At 36.0% G+C, this 22,537-nt stretch overlaps 1 protein-coding gene across 6 annotated transcripts in view; it reads left to right on the top strand.

Moving 5' to 3' along the window:
- Fgf14 (fibroblast growth factor 14) overlaps positions 1-22,537 on the top strand; it is a 700,985-nt gene that overhangs the window by 542,525 nt on the left and 135,923 nt on the right. For all 6 annotated transcript variants that reach the window (XM_021181486.3, XM_085828904.1, XM_085828905.1 and 3 more), the window contains one exon: positions 1,905-2,008. In XM_021181486.3, the coding sequence (XP_021037145.1) occupies positions 1,905-2,008 (104 nt within the window). The remainder of the gene's footprint in view (positions 1-1,904; positions 2,009-22,537) is intronic.

The raw sequence follows: 22,537 nt of genomic DNA, 5'->3' as shown, positions 1-22,537 counted from the left end.
TCATTGCTTTGTAATATAATATTTAAGGAGAGTGAAAGATAATTTATCTGTGTTCTTAACTAGCACCACCCTTGTTCCATGGTCAGCTCTACACAGTTAATTAGTAAATGGTTATTGTTTTCATTTTCCCTGCCAGAATTCTGACAAAAGAAAGTGTAATTTTTATTATGGCTATTTTAGGCTACATTTTAGAACTTTCCTACTTCTTATAATGTATTATTTTAGTGTATTCATATTACTCTTGCCTTTGGAAATTATACCATATATATGACATGATATATTCAGAAGCTACAACACTTTTTCAAAAGCAGGATACAGAGGTTAAAGTAACTAGGTTTGAAATTGTCAGGTTAGGTAGACATACACAAGATTATGTTTTCTCTTAAATTCTGCATGGAAGTTATGAATTTTCATAAAGTGTCCCTCCTTTCAAATTTTAGGGAGATAATAAAGATAAAAATAAACATAAGCCTCACAGGCAAAGAAGAAACAGAATTTCCAGGACAAAGCCTATTACCAAATGACACCATGCCATATTCAATACTAAATAACAGAAATGAAAAGGACTAAATTTTTTTCTATATGTCATAACCTTCTAGAATCCTGCAGAAGGCAGTTCAGTATTACTTTGCATAGTGAAAACAATACTCAACTTTTCACACATGGGTCCCCAAATTAAACTCTAGGTAATTCTCAAGACCATTTCTGACTGTTTTTCTTTGATGTGCAGATTTGGTATTATCTGGAGAATAGGAATGTGTAATTATTGCAAAAGAGTAACTTTCTCCACCATACATAGTATGACCCTGAAGAAGAAAAAACAAAACAAAACTTTCAACATTATTTTTAATTATGTACTTATTAGCCTTAGAATGAAACCAAATTGCCCGTCAATTTCAAATGGTATGTCTTATATAAAAGAGTTGAAGACCTAAAGATAAGACATTTTACTTATATATTTATGTTAAGAGCTAAGTATTTCCCATGCCTACTCCTATTTCTCAGAAGTAAATTCAAGTTAAGGAGTTGAATAAGAGCAGTTAATTAATAAATAGCCTTCTTGTCAATAACACTTGCACTAAGAATACTAATAGAAGCCTTATTAAGTAGTATATGTATACCAGAGATATTATGGTTGACAATATACAAGATGATGTTGTATATACTTCATAAAAATGTATTAAATACTTTTTAGAAAGGAGGAAAACATAATAATATAATTGTGTTTTTAACTTATCAGAAATATAAAACTAAGCATATTCCACTTTTTATTTATAGCTTTTTACAATACCAGTAAATAAAAGTCTTTCTTGAAAATTTGCATGCTATTTAATTTTCTTGGCACATATGGGCAGGTATATATCTTTTCTTGGATTTTCTCATGTTGCTTCTGCCAACGTGATTTAGCTTCGGAATTACTTCTGAACATCTGACCTATGCTGCACTGCAGTACCCAGTCATACTGTATAGAAATTAACAGTCAATTTTCAAGTTGTACTTTTAAAATTTTGCACCTTGAGAATATACATAGGTGACTTTCTTTCCCTGAAATCTAGTAGGGTCAGAAACTTTGATAATAGAAGCAAGATTCCAGGCTTGTTTCTGTTCTGTCCCTCAAGCCCTTCAAAATGTTGTGAGCAAGTCTTCTATGGGGAAGCTGTTTCTGTTATGCCCCTCAAACCCTTCAAAATATTGTGAGCAAGTCTTCCATGGGGAAGCTGAAACTAAGATGTTCATTTTTTTTCCTATATAGCAGAAGCCTTTTCATCATAAAGTTCTTTAGTTGACCTCATAAATTAGAAATATTATGGTATTTCTTAAATAACAGAAAGAAAAGAGGACGTATTATTGAAATGCTTTGTTCCATTTACTGCCTGGTGACAGATCACCTTTATCTTCAACAGCACTGTTCAACCTCATCCCAGTGGGACTGCGCGTTGTTGCCATCCAGGGAGTGAAGACAGGGCTGTACATAGCAATGAATGGAGAAGGTTACCTCTACCCATCAGTAAGTGACGCACTAATGACAGTAGTGACTGGCCCACAGCACAGTATTGGTAAAATAGCTAGAGCAGCAGCAGAAGCTAATGATGTGTGTGCATGGGTTCTGACACGTTGACTTTGAAATTTGGTCCTTATTACACTACTGTAGAAGCTGATTATTAATTATTCATCATTGTTTGGTGATCTGGAAAAAATACTAATCTCACATCTGGAAATGTGTTTGCCACATTTTGAAACACAACCTAGTTCATAAAAAAAACCTGAAAAATACGATGTTCTTATGATCTTTTATTTCTCTGCACTTGTTTGGAAGACTTTCAAAAGAAGTACGATTTGTACACATTTTTTTTTAGTAATTTATTTTTACTTAGTTTAATAACTGAATGTTTATTTGGTATCTGTACATATACACAAAAAAGCAGTGGCATAGTCTGTTTCCATGAGGTCTTTTTATTTTTATTTTTCCATTTTGAAATACAGTATATGATCTCACTTATACTTGGAATCCAAAAGCTTGTATTTCTTAAAAGGATACAGTATGAGTTTTGAAACTGAAAGGAACACAGTCATCCCTCAGTTTCTATAGGCAGGGCTTCCCAGCCTCTGTGGATACTACAATCTGAGGAAGTTAAAGTCATTTTTAGGAAATGGTGAAATATTTGTGTATTGACTACATTTCCCCATGTATACTATATCTGCTTTATTGATGATTCTTTATGAAGGGAATAATAAGGAGGCAGTTGTTTTATGTATTGCTTAGGGAATAGTTACACCAAGAATCTGTCTGTCTATCTATCTATCTATCTATCTATCTATCTATCTATCTATCTATCATCTATCTATCTATCTATCTATCTATCTATCTATCTATCTATCATCTATCATCTATGTTCAGCACAGGCACAAGATTTTATAATGCTTCTGAGTGGCTAGTTTGAAAGTATGGATACTGTTTTTTTTTTATTATTACGTATTTTCCTCAATTACATTTCCAATGCTATCCCAAAAGTCCCCCATACCCCGCCCCCACTTCCCTACCCACCCATTCCCATTCTTTTGGCCCTGGCATTCCCCTGTATTGGGATATATAAAGTTTGCAAGTCCAATGGGCCTCTTTCCAGTGATGGCCGACTAGGCCATCTTTCGATACATATGCAGCTAGAGACAAGAGCTCCGGGGTACTGGTTAGTTCATCATGTTGTTCCCCCTATAGGGTTGCAGATCCCTTTAACTCCTTGGGTACTTTCTCTAGCTTCTCCATTGGGAGCCCTGTGATCCATCCAATAGCTGACTGTGAGCATCAAGAGGCTATAGAAGGACAGACAACTATATTTGTTTTAATGGGAATTACAATAATGAATATATTTTGATGAAAATATTTCCAATAATTAAGTATATATCTCACACCAATCTAAGCATGGCTTTCTGGGTTTTATTTCTGATATTTATTAGAAACTGACCAGTTTTTCTGCTACATAGCCTCCACTGGATGAATTCTTCTTTAATCCATTTTTCATCAGGTATTCTGTGCTCATGCACTATAATATAGTTAGAATCTCATTCCATTGCAAGAAAAAAATAAAAATAAAAATTTGGTCAGAAATGCTTCTTTCCACTATTCCTTGAGCATAAATCAATAGATTAAAATATAAATGTATTAAAATATTTTTCTGTGTTTGCTTTGCATTTTCATATATATTCTTGTAATGTTTGTTATTTTTCAATATTACTAGCAAATAGCTATAATATTCAGTTATAATATCATCGTATATTTATGTATCAATAGCATATGACTTTATGCACATATCATATATTATAAAAATTCTCTCAGTCTTCCACAACAGGCAATCTTTTTTCCAGCAAATCTGGAAATTCTGTCAAAGGGAACTGCAAAGAAACATCAGAGTCCCTCTTATCTAAGCTCACCCAAGGGTATTCCAAAGCACAGGACTTGCTCTTATATTATGCAAATTATGTGCTGCTGCAGGAGATGAATGTGCAGCATGCTGTGAGAAAGATCAAGATAGAATTTCTTACAGCTTGTCTAGGAAAACATACAAAAATTCATTTCTAGAGATGACTCATTTCAGATACAACTCAATTTTATTTATTTGATATTTGTTATTTTTTTATATCTTTCCCCGAATAACAGTTTTGAATAATCTATATTTCACTGATTAAGAACTTTTCCATTTAGTTGTTTTCTGGTGCATGTACTGTTATTAGAGCATTTCTGTTTGTTTTATCTCTTTTCTACTATTAGAGATGCTTTTAATTATTGCTTATTTTGAGTCAGATTATGTACTTTTGGATATGTGTCTTGGCCTAGACCAAATTCTAGTATGTTTAAAGCAATCTACCAGTACAGTAAAAATGGAAACAGGCAGCTACCCCCAGTTCAGCTCCAAGCACCTTAAACATGGCTTCCTTGTTCAGGATTCAGAACTCATGAAGTTGCTGTGGGAAACAGTGTTTGTACGTGTAAGTATTGAAGGATCTTGATTCATTGTCTTCTACTGAGTTTTTGGATGGATGGCTTCTTAGCATCCCCTGTGATGGCTCAGGTTGAGTCTCTGACTTACAGGTTTTGGTTTTGCTTCTTCCCAACTTTTGGTACAATGAACCCAGACTGTGTGCATAAAAATTCATAATGCTGTAACTAAAAATCTTTGTGGAAATAAACTTCATTTCAGGACATTCAGTAAAAAAACTAAAATGTTATAGGCCTATGAGTTTATTCAGTGATTAAGAGCACTGACTGCTTTTACAGAAGACCACTAGATCCAGGAGCTCTGACTTTGTCTTCTGGCCTCTGGGGGCATAATATACATATGATGGCACACACATGCATACACACACACACACACACACACACGTGTGTGTGTGTGTGTATGCATGCGTGCATGTACATAAATGCACACAAATAATTCTTTAAAAAGAAATTTAACTTAGTGTTTTTTCAGTATATGCGTTTTTTAAATTTATTTTTTATTAGGTATTTTCCTCGTTTACATTTTCAATGCTATCCCAAAAGTCCCCCATACCCACCCCGCCAATCCCCTACCCACCCACTCCCCCTTTTTGGCCCTGGGGTTCCCCTATACTGGGGCATATGAAGTTTGCAAGTCCAATGGGCCTCTCTTTGCAGTGATGGCCGACTAGGCCGACTAGGCCATCTTTTGATACAATATGCAGCTAGAGACAAGAGCTCTAGCTGCATATGTATATGCGTTTTATGAAGAATATGTTTTGGAGGAAAGTAGATAATAGAATAGGCTATTCCAAATGAATTCTGTTCCATGACCTCACAACAATGTTGAAATCTAGGCATCTATTTCTCTATTCCAAGGAAATTCTTGAAATCCTTCCCTATCCAGATAAAGATATTTAATGTGTTCAATAACAACAGTTCTACCTTGTGAGAACAAAAATTGTTGTCTTGACTGCTCCTAGTCAATATCCATATTTTCAGAGTTGGAGGGAGTTGTTGCCTGGGGAAATTTTTCTTTCATTTGAAAAAACCTATTTTTTGGTCCTAATGATTATAGTATGTTATTTGATATGTCTGAAGAGATTTAATGTCATCTGAACATTTTGCTTGGAGGTATATCACTAGCTCTCAGATCAGAGAACAAAAATTGGAAAATATTTTGTTTTAGAATTAAATGCATTAAAATACTGCTTTAAAAAAGTATGTTTAAGCTAGCTAGAACTACCTATTGTGCCAAGAGAAACAGTCAGGTGTATTGTTTTGTTTTACCATACCACCCACTTTTGAAGATGAAGAAATTCCCTGTGGGGTTAGAAAGACGGCTCAGCAGTTAAAAAGCACTTACTGATTTTGAAGAAGATCTTCATGTGGTTTGTAGGAACCACATGAGGTCTCACAAGTATCTGTAATTCCAGTTTAAAGCTTCCCTTTTCTATACTCTGTGGGTACTGTATGCATCTTCTTAACTGGGACATCTGTATCATCCTAAACAAGCATTTTATCCAAGGCTCAGGGAATGTTGTAGGGGTAAAAAAAATGGGGAGAAGTGCTGTGAAACACCAGAAACATCTTGGTTATTGCAGTCATGAACACATAGAAGTTGTTTTTACCTGCAGAAGATCAATAGATCAAGAGCCCATCAACCTTCTATTATGGATAGTTCAGAGGCTCATGGAGCCTCATCCCTAACTGGTGGTTAGTGGCTATTGGAGTATTTGGTAGCATATGGTCTGGTAACATACAGGCTCATATAGGCAACTCTAATGAAAATCAGTAGGGTTTTGCACTAAACTATATGAAAGTACTAGGAAGAACACTTGGGAAGACGTGGGTCATCCAGAATTGGAGGGTGGGATGTCAAAGATGGTAAAGTGTGTAAAACGCTGACACCATTGCATACACTAGCAAGATTTTGCTGAAAGAACCCAGATATAGCTCTCTCTTGTGAAACTATGCCGGGGCCAAACAAACACAGAAGTGGATGCTCACTGTCAGCTATTGGATGGATCACAGGGCTCCCAATGGAGAAGCTAGAGAAAGTACCCAAGGAGCTAAAGGGATCTGCAACCCTATAGTTGGAACAACATGATGAACTAACCAGTACCCCGGAGCTCTTGTCTCTAGCTGCATATGTATCGAAAGATGGCCTAGTCGGCCATCATTGGAAAGAGAGGCCCATTGGACTTGCAAACTTTATATGCCCCAATACAGGGGAATTCCAGGGCCAAAAGAATGGAAATGGGTGGGTAGGGAAGTGGGGGGGGGTAAGGGGGACTTTTGGGATAGCATTGGAAATGTAATTGAGGAAAATACGTAATAAAAAAATAAATAAATATATTTCAAATATTAAAAAAATCATAATACATTATAGTCATTTATGAAATTGTCAAAGAACAAATTTCAAAGGAGAAGCATGTAAAGATAGAACTGTTCTAAAATGGAAGATGTTTCTTATTCCTTTTATTCATGCTCGTGTAGCAAAGATTTAAAAATGAAATCAATAACCTTATAATAGTAAAGAAAGAAAGTAGAAAGAAGCTTAGTAAATCATCCTACTTAATAAAAAGTCTTCCCAACATATTTTACTTAATTCAAAGAATCCATTACAGATAAGAGAGCAAAAAGCTAGCTGATTTAAATTCATGACTTGAACTTTCATAAAAATAATTTTAATATATGAGAAGTAAAATCTCAGGTATTCACACAGTGCTCCAAGACTTGCATATGACTTGTGTAGAATGTTTTATATATGTTCAGACCTCAAAATATTGACCCAGAAGATTCCTAAACTCCAGGTTATTAAGTTCACATGTTTTAAAAATCACAACTCTGGCTCTATATAATGAGTCTTTCTAGAGATAGTGCCTGAATAACAGTTTGAAAAGCACAGCTCCCCATCACATCTAACCTACTATGACTTTAATAGTCTAATAGCTGCCGAAATACACCTCAGTAATAAACTTCTTCTACCTTAATCTCAGTCCCTGTCACACCAAGATTTTTCTGGTAAGTGTTCTGTTCTCTTATAGTTAAGGGTATTGACCTCCTGGTCTATAATTTACTTAACTAATCTGAGAAAACCATTAACTTCTTTGCTAAGAGATAATGAAGAATAAATTAGAAATATGTTGATATGTCCCTTGAGAACCTTATATTATTGTGGCCTGAAAAACACTATATTTTATTACTAGAAATCACATACAGGGTTCACACTGTAAATGTTCAAATTCCTTTGCAAACATTTCTCTGTAATTAAGATTAATATTAAGTTTAATATTAATATTAATAAATGTTAAGATTTATATTAACTTTACTGCCATGTTAAATTAAAAATGATGGCTGAATATTTAACCTTATAGGATATCCTCATATCTACTATGATATTATTATTGTTGATATTTAATATTTACTATTTTAAGATCATACATTAAGAGTATAAAAATTAAAATTCTTTTGGTTTTAATATTTTGGAAAATGGAGCCTCATGAAGCCCAAGATAGTAGAGAATTTGCTATGTGGCAGGATTGGACTTTGCTCCTATTATTATTGTTTCCATATCCTACATGCTGGGATTATAAGTGTGTTCCAGATGCTTGGTTAGAAAATTTGAGGTTTAAAATTATCACCTGTGATTACTAGAAAATAATTGTTTCAGTGTATGGTAACAAATAAATTTACCACACATTAGATAAGTCTATATAGTTATGAATATTATCTTTGTATGTATTTTTCTTTCAGTTTCAACTAGATATCTATATTTTTCACAAAAAGAAAAGTAGAACAAACAGACTTTTAAATTGCTTAAAAGTCTTAAGTTTAGCTGGGAAATAAGAAAGAGGTGTTTTTTAAACTATCCGTGGAGAAATACATATTGATATAAAATATGATTAAACACAAAGAGGAAATTGTTAAGAAATCATTTCAAGGTACCATAAATGATTTAACTATTTTCCTAATGCAATTTGAGCCACTTGAAATATAGTTTTATATAGTTAACAGAACCAAATGCCTACCTAGGAGAAATAGCAGTAAACTCTTTATTTGATTTAAAATTACAGTATGAAATAAAGGTTTGAACATTGAAATGGACAGACAGAGAAGTGCATTGAATAAAAGTTCTTGTGTACTTACCTCAAAAACTCAAATACCATGTAGTATTTTGGATGAAGATGAAATTCTTATTAATTTTATGCATAATTTATCAAAAATATCAATCAGAAAAAAATTAAAAAAGAAAAAGGTACTAATGGGTCACAGTTGTGAGTGCACAGGATGTATCAACACACTTTTTCTGGGCCACAAAAGCCAGTCCTGTAGTATTTAGGAATAATAATTTCATTTGAAAATATATTCCTAATAGCTGTTAGAGAAAATGCAAATAGTATGGAATACAATATCATACTTAATTTTATTGGCCAGAAATTCTAATAATTTCCTTTACAAGTCACTTGCCTATGGGATTATTGAAATACCAGGTATCTAGATTCCATAGTCATTGTTATGATAAGCACACATTGATTATTATTTCACATTTTCTATTGCTGTCACACTTCACCTAAACATCTAGTGATTTAAATATAATTTATGAATTTGTTAAAAATGATCAACTGATATTGACCACTTGCAGTGGTTTTACATTTGAGGAAGCTACATAGATGTGAATAAAGTATGTCTGATTTGACAGGTGCATATAGCTAAAGCCTCCAAGTTGTTTTTAATGTATAAATTATCCTTCCATGTGAGCTTGTTAACCATAATTTCATAACTTAAAGAGAAAAGCATATAATAATTTTATTACATATAATGTGTGTGTTTGTATGTAACAATCTTATAATCACAAGCTACTAAGATGCATCTTTTCTTCAGAATGAAAACAACACAAAATTGACAAATAGAACCTCATAAAATAGCAAAGCTTCTGTAAGGCAAAATACACTGTCAATAAGACAGAAAGGCTACCAACAGATTGGGAAAGGATTTTTACCAATCCTTAATCTGATAGGGGACTAATATCCAATATATACAAAGAACTCAAGAAGCTGGACTCCAGAAATTCAAATAACCCCATTAAAAATGGGGTACAGAACTAAACAAAGAATTCTCAACTGAGAAATAGGGGAAAAATGAAAAAAAAATGTTCAACATCCTTAATTATAAGGGAAATGCAAATCAAAACATCCTTGAGATTCTACCTCACACCAGTCAGAATAGCTAATATAAAAAATTCAGGTGACAGCAGATGCTGGCAAGGATGTGGAGAAAGAGGAACACTCCTCCATTGCTGGTGGAATTTCAAGCTTGTGCAACCACTCTGGAAGTCATTCTGGAGTTTCCTCAGAAAATTGGACATAATACTACCGGAAGATACAGCAATACCTCTCCTGGGCATATACCCAGAAGAAGTTCCAACTGGTAACAAGAATACATGCTCCACTATGTTTATAGCAGCCTTATTTATAATAGCCAGAAGCTGGAAAGAACCCAGATGTCCCTCAACAGAAGAATGGATACAGAAAATGTGGTACATTTACAAAATGGAGTACTACTCAGCTATTAAAACAATGAATTTATGAAATTCGTGGACAAATGGATGCATCTGGAGGATATCATCCTTAGTGAGGTAACTCAATCGCAAAAGATGTCATTAGATATGCACTCACTGATAAGTGGATATTAGTCCAGAAACATAGAACACCCAAGATACAATTTGCAAAACCCAAGAAAATCAAGAAGAGGAAAGACCAATGGGTGGATACTTCGTTCCTCCTTAGAATAGGGAACAAAATATCCATGAAAGGAGTTACAGAGACAACGTTTGGAGCTAAGGCGAAGGGATGGTCTATCCAGAGACTACCCCACCCAGGGATCCATCCCATAATCAGTCACCAAACCCAGACATTTATTGCATATGCCAGCAAGATTTTGCTGATGGGACCCTGGTATAGCTGTCTCGTATGAGGTTATGCCAATGCCTCGCAAATACAAAAGTGGATGCTCACAGTCATCTATAAGATGGAACAAAGGGCCCCCAATGGAGAAGCTAGAGAAAGCACCCAAGGAGCTGAAGGTGTCTGCAACCCTATAGGTGGAACAACAATATGAACTAACCAGTACCCTAGTGTCTCTAGCTGCATATGTAGAAGAAGATGACCTAGTCAGCCATTACTGGGAAGAGAGGGAGTGGGTGGGTAGGGGAGCAGGGCGAGGGGAAGATATTGAGAACTTTCGGGATAGCATTTGAAATTTGAAATGTATAGAAAGAAAATATCTAATAGAAAAACAAACAAACAAAAAAACAAAAACAAAAAACAAAAAAGAATAAATATGAAAGAAGCAAAAGATTTCTCCACAGAAAACTATAAAATATTGACAGAAGGAATTGAAGATAACCCCAAAACAAAAAGACATCTCATGTTCATGGTCTTGAAAACTTGATATTGTTAAAATGTCTCTATTGCCCAAAGTAATCTACATACTGATTTAGTGTATCACAGTACATATGTATATATTCTTAGTATAAAACAAAAAATATATATAAGCATATATATATTTTTTGTTTTATAATAAGAATATATATATATATATATATATATATATATATATATATATATATATTCTTATATATATATATATGATCAGAAAATCTTTAATAGCCCAAACAATCTTGGAGGAAGGGATCAGAGCAGGAGGCATTTCACTACTTAACTTCAACCCATACTACAAAGTTGTAACCATGCAAACAGCATAAGCTGACATAAAATAGGCCTAGATACTGAAGGAACATTATAGAGATCCCCAAAGTAACCCCACACATCTACCAGTAAAGGTGTTACTGATGCATGGAAGGGATAGTCACATACAAAAGGAGATAGACTTGTTTCTCACCAGTTACAAAAATATACTCAAAATGTATTAAAGTCTCAAATGTAAAACCTGAGGCTATGAAACTACAAGAAATAAAATATGGTGAAAAAAAATTTACGACAGTTGCAGAGTACATGACTGATGAGCTGTGAGGCGCTCAGCACTTAGGATATATAGACTTGCCTTTCAAATATTCTTGGTTCATTCACACAAACATTCCTTACAGGACCAAACTACTAATAAAGATAATGGTAATCTCATGTAAGTAGACATCTCACCCAGCAGGAATGCTCCACTAGGCAGAAAATGCTTCAGGTTTCTCTTGGGGAATCCACTTTGGTGAGAACACTTTGAGAGCAAGCTAGCCACTATCTATGTCTACTGTTAAGTCCTTCAGCTGTGGTGGGCTGAGAGGATGGTGCTGCTGTTCTGTAAATTCCAGAAGGTCCATGAGAACATCTGTCAAAATTAGTTAGTGTTGACTGGTAGGCACTGTTACAGAATTTTTGCAGAACTGTTGTATCTGGCATGAATCTGGAGTGGTGGCACCTAAACTTTGAAGTACCCCTTTATCAGTGATTGTTATTTGAGATTTTATGGGGTTATTCCTTTGAAGGTTTCTTGGAACCTTTGCATATCTTGGTCCAGAAACAGGCTTTGCACACAGATTGCTGAAAACTGCACATTATCAGGAAAAATAGGGAAATGAGATTGTGTGATTTTAAAAAGCTGCACTGCAAAGCTGTCAACACAGAAAGGTGTCAACTTTAAAAATATAGAAAATACTCACAAACGAAGGGGTTAATATCCAGAGTACCTAAATCAAGAAATTCAAAAGTAGAAACACAAATAACTGTTTAGATATTAAGAACAGGGCTCAACAGACAAACAAACTTGCATTGCAAACCTGGTGACCTGAGTTTGATCCTCTGAAACACACATAAAGGGGAAGACAGACTCCATCAAGTTTTCCTCTTGCTTCAAGACACACATACACACATATATGCAAGTGCATATGTGCATGAGCACACACACACACAAAACCACAATATTAAAAGTAAATTAATGAAATAAAAATAAACAATAGACATTTTTCAGAAGAGATGATGATGTCCTATAGGCACATGAAGTATTATCAGCAAAAATTATCAAGGTAATGAAAACTAAAACCATAATAAGATATCAGCTCATTCAAGACAGAATGATATCTATCTATCTATCTATCTATCTATCTATCTATCTATCTATCTATCATCTATCTATCTATCTATCTATCATCTATCTATCTATCCTCTATCATCTAATCTTATTTAGTTTTACAAGCCAGGGTTTTTCTGTAAAGGCCAGGGTGTCCTGGAACCTGCTCTGTAGAACAGGCTAGCCTGGAACTCAGATCTGCCTGCCTCTGCCTCCCAAGTACTGGAATTTGAAGCATGCACCACCATTTCCAGTCTAAAAAAGTGATTATTATAAAGACCAAAGATGAAAACTTTGATAGCTAGGCTTAGTGGCACATGCTTTTAATTGTATCACTCAGAGGCAGAGGCAGAAAGATATCTATGAGTTCAAGGTCACATAGTGAGTTCAAGGACAGCCAGAGCTATATAGTGAAACCCTGTCTTGAAAACAGCAACAAAAAAGATGAATATACAGTAGAAAAGAATTCATGCATACTTTTGGAAAGAATGTAAATTAGTACAGTAATTATGGAAAACAATATGGAGCTACCTCAAAAATTAAAAATACAGCAATACTGTTCACAGTAACCAAGAAATAGAAACAACTGAAGTGAACCCCTAGAGACAAATTCAGTGCAGGTACACAGTAGTTATTCACCCATTATAAAAAATTAAATTCTTTCATTTGAGACAACATTGATGTTATTAAATATTATTGTATTCCATAAAATAAGTCAGGCATCAAAACCCCAAGTAGGAAGTGGCTTAGTGGGTAAAGTGCTTGCTGCACAGTTGGAGAACCCAAGCTCAATCCTCAAAATTCACAGAAAGACAGAAGCAATACTATACATTAGAATCCAGTACCCTATCTATGATGAGCTAGGAGACAGGGAAGGGAAATTACCAGAAGCCCCTGGGCCACTTAGCCTGGTGTCTGAGAATCAAACAGGAAGAGATTCTGTCTTGAATAAGGTGGAAAACAAACACCTGAGGTTGTCTGCTAACTTCAGCACACATAACATGATATACATAAACACACACACTCTCTCTCTAACTCACTTTCTCTCTGTCTATCTCTGTCTCTGTCTGTCTCTGTCTGTCTGTCTGTCTCTCTCTCTCTCTCTCTTTCTCTCTCTCTCTCACACACACGTATAAAAGTACAGAGAAATATAATATAATTTCACTCACATAAATTCTCCAAAATTGTGAATTTATAGAAGCTGAGAATAGAATAGTGGTTATCAGAGGCAAGGGCAAGTTAAAGATAAGAAAGACTGGTCAATGGGTATGTCCCAGTTGCATAAAGCCTGAAGTTCTAATATCCTTTGGACAGTAAAATGGACACAGGTTCTGATAATGTGCTATATAGAATTAGAAAGAATGATTTTGGATATTTGTTCCCATGTTCCACTATGTTCATAGCAGCCTTATTTATAATGGCCAGACACTGGAAAGAACCCAGATGTCCCTCAAAAGAGGAATGGATACAGAAAATGTGCTACATTTACACAATGGAGTACTAGTCAGCTATTAAAAACAATGAATTTATGAAATTTGTAGGCAAATGGATGGATCTGGAGGGTATCATCCTTAGTGAGATAACCCAATCACAAAAGAACTCACACAATATGTACTCACTGATAAATGGATATTAGCCCAGAAACTTAGAATACCCAAGATACAATTTGCAAAACACATGAAACTGAGAACGAAGAGCAAAGTGTGGACACTTCACCAGATCTTCAAATTGGGAACAAAACACCCATGGAAGGATTTACAGAGACAAAGTTTGGAGCTGAGACAAAAGGATGGACCATCCAGAGACTGCCGCTTCCAGAGATCCATCCCATAATCAGCCACCAAACGCAGACACCATTGCCAGCAAGATTTTGCTGAAAGGACCCTGATATAGCTGTCTCTTGTGAGGCTATGCCAGTGCCTGGCAAACACAGAAGTGGATGCTCATAGTCAGCTATTGGATGGAACACAGGACCCCCAATGGAGGAGCTAGAGAAAGTACCCAAGGAGCTAAAGGTTCTGCAACCCTATAGGAGGAACAACAATATGAACTAACCAGTACCCCAAGAGCTCGTGTCTCTAGCTGCATATGTAGCAGAAGATGGCCTAGTCGGCCATCATTGGGAAGAGAGGCCCCTTGGTCTTTATATGCCCCAGTACAGGGGAACACCAGGGCCAAGAAGTGGGAGTGGGCAAGTAGGGTAGTGGGGGGGATAGGTTATGGGGGACTTTAGGGATAGCATTTGAAATGTAAATGAAGAAAATACCTAATAAAAATTGGAAAAAATATTAAATTAGTATTTGAGAAGATAGACACATTTAAGCCTATTGAAATGAACAGAATTCATATATGAAAACACCATATAATACCTCACTAATAGATTTAACCATTATGTTATATATTGCAATTAAAATAACAAACTATTAAAAAATATACTAATTTATTTTTTAAAAAGCAACTCAAAAAACTGAATAATAGATGGCAGTCTACTAGCATTGAGTCAATTCTTTAGGACTTTTGAATGACCCTGAGAATTTGTGGAGAATTGCAGGCTGGTATCCAGTTGAGCTGAGGTCTGAACCCCGATGGTCATAATTCACCTTCATGACAAGGTAGGCCCTCCTTCATGCTCCTGGAACTCCGGCCCCTGCCTAAGTTACTGCCTCCCACAACCCCCACAAGAGAAGCATGGTTAGTAGTCAAGTAAGCAATGGCCCAATCTACTGACCTTCAGGCTAAACTCCTCCCCAGTTACCTAGCAACAGTGAATACCATAAACAGGGGTGCTCAGCCCCCACCTCCCTCTCTTACTCCTTTGTTCCTCTACCTCTCACTTCTCTCACTTCTCTCTACTCTTCCCCTTTTCTTTGTCTTCTTCTTTCAGAACCTCTTCCCCTATTCCCTCTCACACAACCCTGGTGACTTTAGCAAACTAGAAAAAAATGTCCTCAGTATTATCAGCATTTCACATTGAGCTGAGATGTATCAGAAAATGGCCCCAACTTTTGATAATTTAGAGATGACATTTCTGTTTGAATTTCTATTGTTTTCTCATGTTGTACATACATTATGTATTCTTCAGCACTTCCTTCTGACCCTGTTCTTTTTCTGCCTTTCTCAAATTCTTTACTCAAAACCATCCTCACTGATTTCAACTGTCCATTAAAGCATCAAATTTATATAGAATTCTAATGTATTGTTGGGGACACTGCAGTTGTCAGAACTCTGAAGACTAAATTATTTGACCATTTCCCCATGACTTACATTCCAGAAATCCTGAATGAGTTCTTCAAGATCACACAATGACCAAGTGGGAAATCTGGAGCCAGAAACTAACTCGCTAGAAGTCTATATCCTAGAACCTAAAAAAAATCTCTCAGCCCTCTCCAAGAATGCATTGACCTGATTCATATTCACCTCAGTTAGCCATTGTGGTGATTTAAATGACAATGAAACCTTTAAGCTCATATATATAAATATCCCATCCCCAGTTGGTGTCACTATTTGGGAAGGATTGGGAGGTATGGCCTTGTTGGAGAAGGTGTGTCCTTGGGGATTGGCCCTGAGGTTTCAAAAGTCCATGCCGGTCCCAGTTAGTTCACTCTGCTTCATGTTTATGTACCAAGATACGTATGTAGCTCTCGGCTACTGCTTCAGTCCCATTCCTGTATACTTGCTGCCATGTTCCCTGCTATGAGAGTCATGGATTCTAATCCTCTGAAACTTTAAGCCTTGAAATAAACTCTTCTGTAAGTTGCCTTGATCATAATGTCCTTTCAAAGCAATAGAAAATAAACTAAAATGGCCATGTTTTATATAATAATTAGATTTTTTATCTGTCTATCCATATGTTGCCTTACAAATAGGCCAGCAGTGCTATTTAAATAGTGTGTAAGGTACTGCAGGTTTTCCACAAGCATATGCATAGTAAATCTCATCAATCAGAGCCTTTCACAGTTACTTGTGTTCTTTTTTATTTGTGGCAAATTATTTTATTGCTTCCTTAATTGGTATTTTTTTAAAGACTTTCTTGAAGTGTATTCAATAATACAACAGATAATATGCAACTGGGTCTGACCTATAATCCTGGCATCTAGAAGACTGAGGCAGGAAGAATATGAATTAAAGTCCAACCAGGGTTTCATAGGGAGAGCAAAACAAAGAAAATCAATGAAATGTCTGCATAATTATAATTAAAGAAATGATGTGCATTATATGTCATGTCTACAATTATTTTCTACAAAATGTGGTGTCCTCAGAGAGTGATTAAGTAGCTATTTCCCACATTGAAACGCTAAATTAGAAATGCTGAAATAGTTTTCTGTCTAAGCCCTTTTGATGTTATTAATAAATATGAGATTTGCCTGCTTCCTATTGGCAGACAAAGTTTTTCTACCACATTGACTCCTGGTAGTTTCTATTACTCACTAAAGATAAGACCTAGACACTATTGCATATGCCAACAAGATTTTGATGACAAGACAAACTATATTTTAATCATATAGAATATCTCATAGTTCTTTCTGATTTTCATGTTTTATTGAAAGTTTTCTTTAAAAAATGATTTCAATGGATTTTGACTTCACAGGCTTTATTTATTCTGAGATAAGGTGAATTCTGCTTTTCACAATACACGTAGGACATTGTATGAGAAATTCTTTCTAAAGCAAAGTCTGTTGTATTCCTTGGTTATTGTGGAACTAATGATGTCTCGTTGAGAATTGGGGTTTCTGTAGAAGTATGTGAATACCTATTTGTTCATGTCACAAAGTGTAACAAAATAGTAACAAAAATATACTTGCATTGGTGATCTCATTTTAAAATTCAGTAGTTTCTGATCCAGGAGAGGATTTCTACTTAATTTAAAATCTAAAGTGACTTGAAAAGTTGATCTTTGAGAGAAGAAGAGCTGATAAAGGTTGAAAGTCAACCATCTCCCTTAAATCAGATACCCCAACAATTATTCCAGCATACAGAAGAGCAGCTGCTTTGTGTAGATCTCCAAAACTTTCTCAACTTTGCCATCTCATGTGTTTCCTCTTAATTTCTAAGCCTAGTATTCTTTTCAAGGGAGCATGTTTTCTCATGTTCTATTACAGAGTAAACTGTGTAGAAAGGCAGAATTTTAAAACTGAGAGAGAAGCCATAGAAGAACTACTACAACTTTTTCAGTGTAGAGATTTAAAACAAAAACAAAAACAAAATCCAAGGATTAAGAATCGTGATTGATGTGTTCAAAGACCCAATAAGAGTCAAGACTAAAAGGTAGATGCCTATGGGGCTGCAAACCCCTTCAGCTCCTTGGGTACTTTCTCTAGATCCTTCAATGGGGACCCTGTGCTCTGTCCAATGGATGGCTGTGAGCATCCACTTCTGTATTTATCAGGCACTGGCAGAGCCTCTCATAAAGATGTACCCCGGAGCTCCTGTCTCTAGCTGCATATGTATCGAAAGATGGCCTAGTCGGCCATCACTGGAAAGAGAGGCCCATTGGACTTGCAAACTTTATATGCCCCAATACAGGGGAATGCCAGGGCCAAAAGAATGAGAATGGGTGGGTAGGGAAGTGGGGGGGGGTATGGGGGACTTTTGGGATAGCATTGGAAATGTAATGGAGGAAAATATGTAATAAAAAATAAATAATAAAAAAGAAAATAATAAATAATTAATGCCAGATGCTTGGCATATGAATAATGCACAATATTTTTCATTAAATAAAACTGCATAATCACAAAAAAATGACAGATATATCAGGCTTCTGTCAGCAAGCTCTTATTGGCAATCACAACAGTGTCAGGGTTTGGTGTTTGTATATAGGATGAATCCCCAGGTGGGGCAGTCTTGGATGGTCATTCCTTCAGTTTCTGCTAACTCCTTCCATGGTATTTTGCTCCCCCTTCTATGAGGGATCGAAGTATCCACATGTTGGTCTTCCTTCTTCTTGAGTTTCATGTGTTTTGAGAATTGTATCTTGGGTATTCAGAGCTTCTGGGATCATATCCACTTATCAGTGAGTGCATATCATGTGTGTTCTTTTGTGATTGGATAACCTCACTCAGGATGATATCCTTCAGATCTATGCATTTGTCTAAGAATTTCATAAATTCATTGTTTTTAATAGCTGTGTAGAACCCCATTATACCCAGAGCTCCCTGGGAGTGAACCACCAACCAAAGAAAACACATGGTGGGACTCATGGCTCTAGCTGGATATGTAGCAGAGGAAGGTCTAGTCAGTCATCAATGGGAGGAGAGGCCCTTGATCCTGTGAAGGTTCTATGCTCCAGTATAGGGGAATGCCAGGGCCAGGAAGAAGGAGTAGGTGGGTTGATGAGCAGGGGGAGGGGGAGGGAATAGGGGGTTTTCAGAGGGGAATCAGGAAAGGGGATAACATTTGAAATGTAAATAAAGAAAATATCGAATAGAAAATAAGGAAGAAAGAAAGAAAGAAAGAAAGAAAGAAAGAAAGAAAGAAAGAAAGAAAGAAAAGAAAGAAAAGAAAGAAAGAAAGAAAGAAAGAAAAGAAAAGGTAGATGTCTTTCTGTTACATTTCACACCTTCTTGCCCAGGCTAATTGATGTTAGAAAATCCATCTGCTGGATTCCCATCCTTTTTTTCCCCCCTCATAATAATCTTCTAACTTGATTATTCACTAAACGCACTCAAAGTCTCTTGGACACTTTTGAATTCACTGAACTTACACTGAACTGAAGGACTCTAGAGAAGATTTGACCAGGGCTAAAAGCATAAGTATGGTAAATTAATAAAAAAGCCACTCTGGCAATCTTGATTTATTGACATTGGTAATGCCATTTCAGAGAAATGTATAAAGATATGAAGTTTAAAATCAACATTGATGGTGCTGAAGAAATCATTTGTTGCACTTGCAGAGGGCTTGGCTTTCATCTCCCTCACAGTGACTTAAACTCTGTATAATCCCTCCATCCTATTTCAAGGAGATCTGACACCCTCATCTGACCTCTGCATATACCAGGCATAACTACAGTGTACATATATACATGCAGGCAAAACACACATACACACTCAAAAAATGGATGTAAAATTTTAATAAATAAGTGTGAAATTAATACTGAGTATGCAGAGACTGTCCTAAAGCTTCCACATTTTATTCCCCATATCAGCTAGGCACCACTGAAGAATCCTATTAGCTCACATTTCAGTGGGAAAGAAGGGATGGTTTAGGTGGGTCAGGGAAGACAGACACATGCCATTCCAGAGAAGGAGTTAGTTTATGGAGATGGGCAATGCTTACATTTTTTGTGGGTCTTATTTTGCTCACATACACTGAATAATTCACAAAAATGTGTGTTTTTCTCACTTTCATAAATTCTAATGACTTTTAAAAAGGTCCATGATAACTTTTCTTATATAGTATTTCAACTAGCAAAGTGACAAGTCCCATAACGGAAAAAAAATCTGGGTCTTTTTGGTCAAAAACTTTCCTTCTTTTCTTAAGACTTTTCACAACAACAACAAAAACAAACAAAAAACCAAAACAAATTCTAGATTTTCAATTCAGTTCAGTCCAGTTTGAGATATTATTTCATTATTTCAGGCCTGAAACTAATTAGTTAGCATTTTTCTGTCACCATGAAATTATTTTCATTCTATCATTGAAATGACCTCTAAACTATCCCTGAAATGGGTTGCATGAAACTCACACTTTCAGTGTCCTGAAACCAGATAAAATACATCTATAGTAAAAAAAATTCATAAAAATAAAACATTTGATGTTATCATCTAAGGGAAACATACTTCTTTTAAAATTATTTACTTAAAAACTAACTCATTTCAATGCATTTTAAAATATTTTTTCTTTTCAAATTATTTTTTGTTTTGAGATTATATTAAATTATATCATACCTTCCTTCCATTTCCTCTCTCCAAATACTTCCAAAAATCCCCCCTTGCTTTTGTCAAATTCATGGTCTCTCTTCATTAATTGTTGCTACATGACTCTCTCTCTCTCTCTCTCTCTCTCTCTCTCTCTCTCTCTCTGTGTGTTTCTAAATATAATGTGCTCAGTCTGAATAATGTTACTTGTATGTATGTTTTCAGGGCTAACAATACAATCTCTAAAATGATGGCTTCTCTCAAGGCTTCACTTTCATAATATTGATTTTTTAATATTTTAAAAATGAAATAAAGCATTATAGTCATGATTATTTTAGTTAAGTTTATAAGGATTTGACTTGGAATGCACATTACTTCAAGATGAACAAGTATAATCTACTTTTAAAGTACTGAAAATATGGCAAGGATAGGATGACCCCCTTGTTCAAGACTAACGAAGCTGGTTACTTGAACTTGTTGCCTGTTTTCCATTCTGAAATTCATGGAGATGTTGAAAATTTTTACTAAGCCTACACTGTTAGTTCTCTGTATGTGTCACAACAAAGCCTGGGTGACAGTATACCTGCTTCCAACAGGGTTTACTACTTTAATCCCACTCTCCCACAGCTCAGAAAGCAATATTTTTCAAAGTATTACTCCTTATTGGCAATGCCTCGGGCCATGTAAGGGCTGTGATGAAGACATACAATATTAATGGCATTTTTATGTCTGTCAGCATAATATCTACTCAGCAGTCCAAGGATTACAGAGTGATTTTGATTTTCAAGTCTTACTGCTTAAGAAATGCATTTTTCAAGGCTACAGCTGCGTTCTAGTTTAGTTTAGTTTCTGTTGCTGAATGCAGAGCAGTGAAATGAATGCCTGTATCCTTGCTTGCTTTACTCAGCTGGAGTCTGCCACTCTAATACACTTCAAAATCACCTGCTTAAAGAATGGCTCTATCCTCTGTAGGCTGGATATTCTTTTTTTTTTTTACCATTTTTTTTAAATTTTATTATTTTTATTACATATTTTCCTCAATTACATTTCCAATGCTATCCCAAAAGTCCCCCCATAGCGCCCCCCACTTCCCTACCCACCCATTCCCATTCTTTTGGCCCTGGCATTCCCGTATATTGGGGCATATAAAGTTTGCAAGTCCAATGGGCCTCTCTTTCCATTGATGGCCGACTAGGTCATCTTTCGATACATATGCAGCTAGAGACAAGAGCTCCGGGGTTCTGATTAGTACATCATGTTGTTCCAACAATAGGTTTGCAGATCCCTTTAGCTCCTTGGGTACTTTCTCTAGCTTCTCCATTGGGAGCCCTGTGATACATCCAATAGCTGACTGTGAACATCCACTCCTGTGTTTGCTAGGCCCCGGCATCATCTCACAAGAGACAGCTATATTTGGGTCCTTTCAGCAAAATCTTGCTAGTGTATGCAATGGTGTCAGCGTTTAGAAGCTGCTTATGGGATGGATCCCTGGATACGGCAGTCTCTAAATGGTCCATCCTTTCATCACAGCTACGAACTTTGTCTCTGTAACTCCTTCCCTGGGTGTTTTGTTCCCAATTCTAAGAAGGGGCACAGTGTCCACACTTTGGTCTTCATTCTTCTTGAGTTTCATGCGTTTAGCAAATTGTATCTTATATCTTGGGTATCCTAAGTTTTGGGCTAATATCCGCTTATCAGTGAATACATATTGTGTGAGTTCTTTTGTGATTGTGTTACTTCACTCAAGATGATGCCCTCCAGGTCCATCCATTTGGCTAGGAATTTCATAAATTCATTCTTTTTAATAGCTGAGTAGTACTCCATTGTGTAAATGTACCATAATTTCTGTATCCATTCCTCTGTTGAGGGACATCTGGGTTCTTTCCAGCTTCTGGCTATTATAAATAGGGCTGCTATGAACACAGTGGAGCATGTGTCCTTTTTACCGGTTGGGACATCTTCTGGATATATGCCCAGGAGAGGTATTGCTGGATCCTCTGGTAGTACTATGTCCAATTTTCTGAGGAACCGCCAGACTGATTTCCAGAGTGGTTGTACAAGCTTGCAATCCCACCAACAATGGAGGACTGTTCCTCTTTCTCCACATCCTCGCCAGCATCTGCTGTCA

Source organism: Mus caroli, unplaced genomic scaffold (assembly GCF_978045245.1).
Source record: "Mus caroli unplaced genomic scaffold, Mus_caroli_1 scaffold_12, whole genome shotgun sequence".
NCBI lineage: Eukaryota > Metazoa > Chordata > Mammalia > Rodentia > Muridae > Mus > Mus caroli.
Note: the sequence above shows the minus strand (reverse complement) of the source record. Positions and strands in the feature narration are given on the sequence as shown.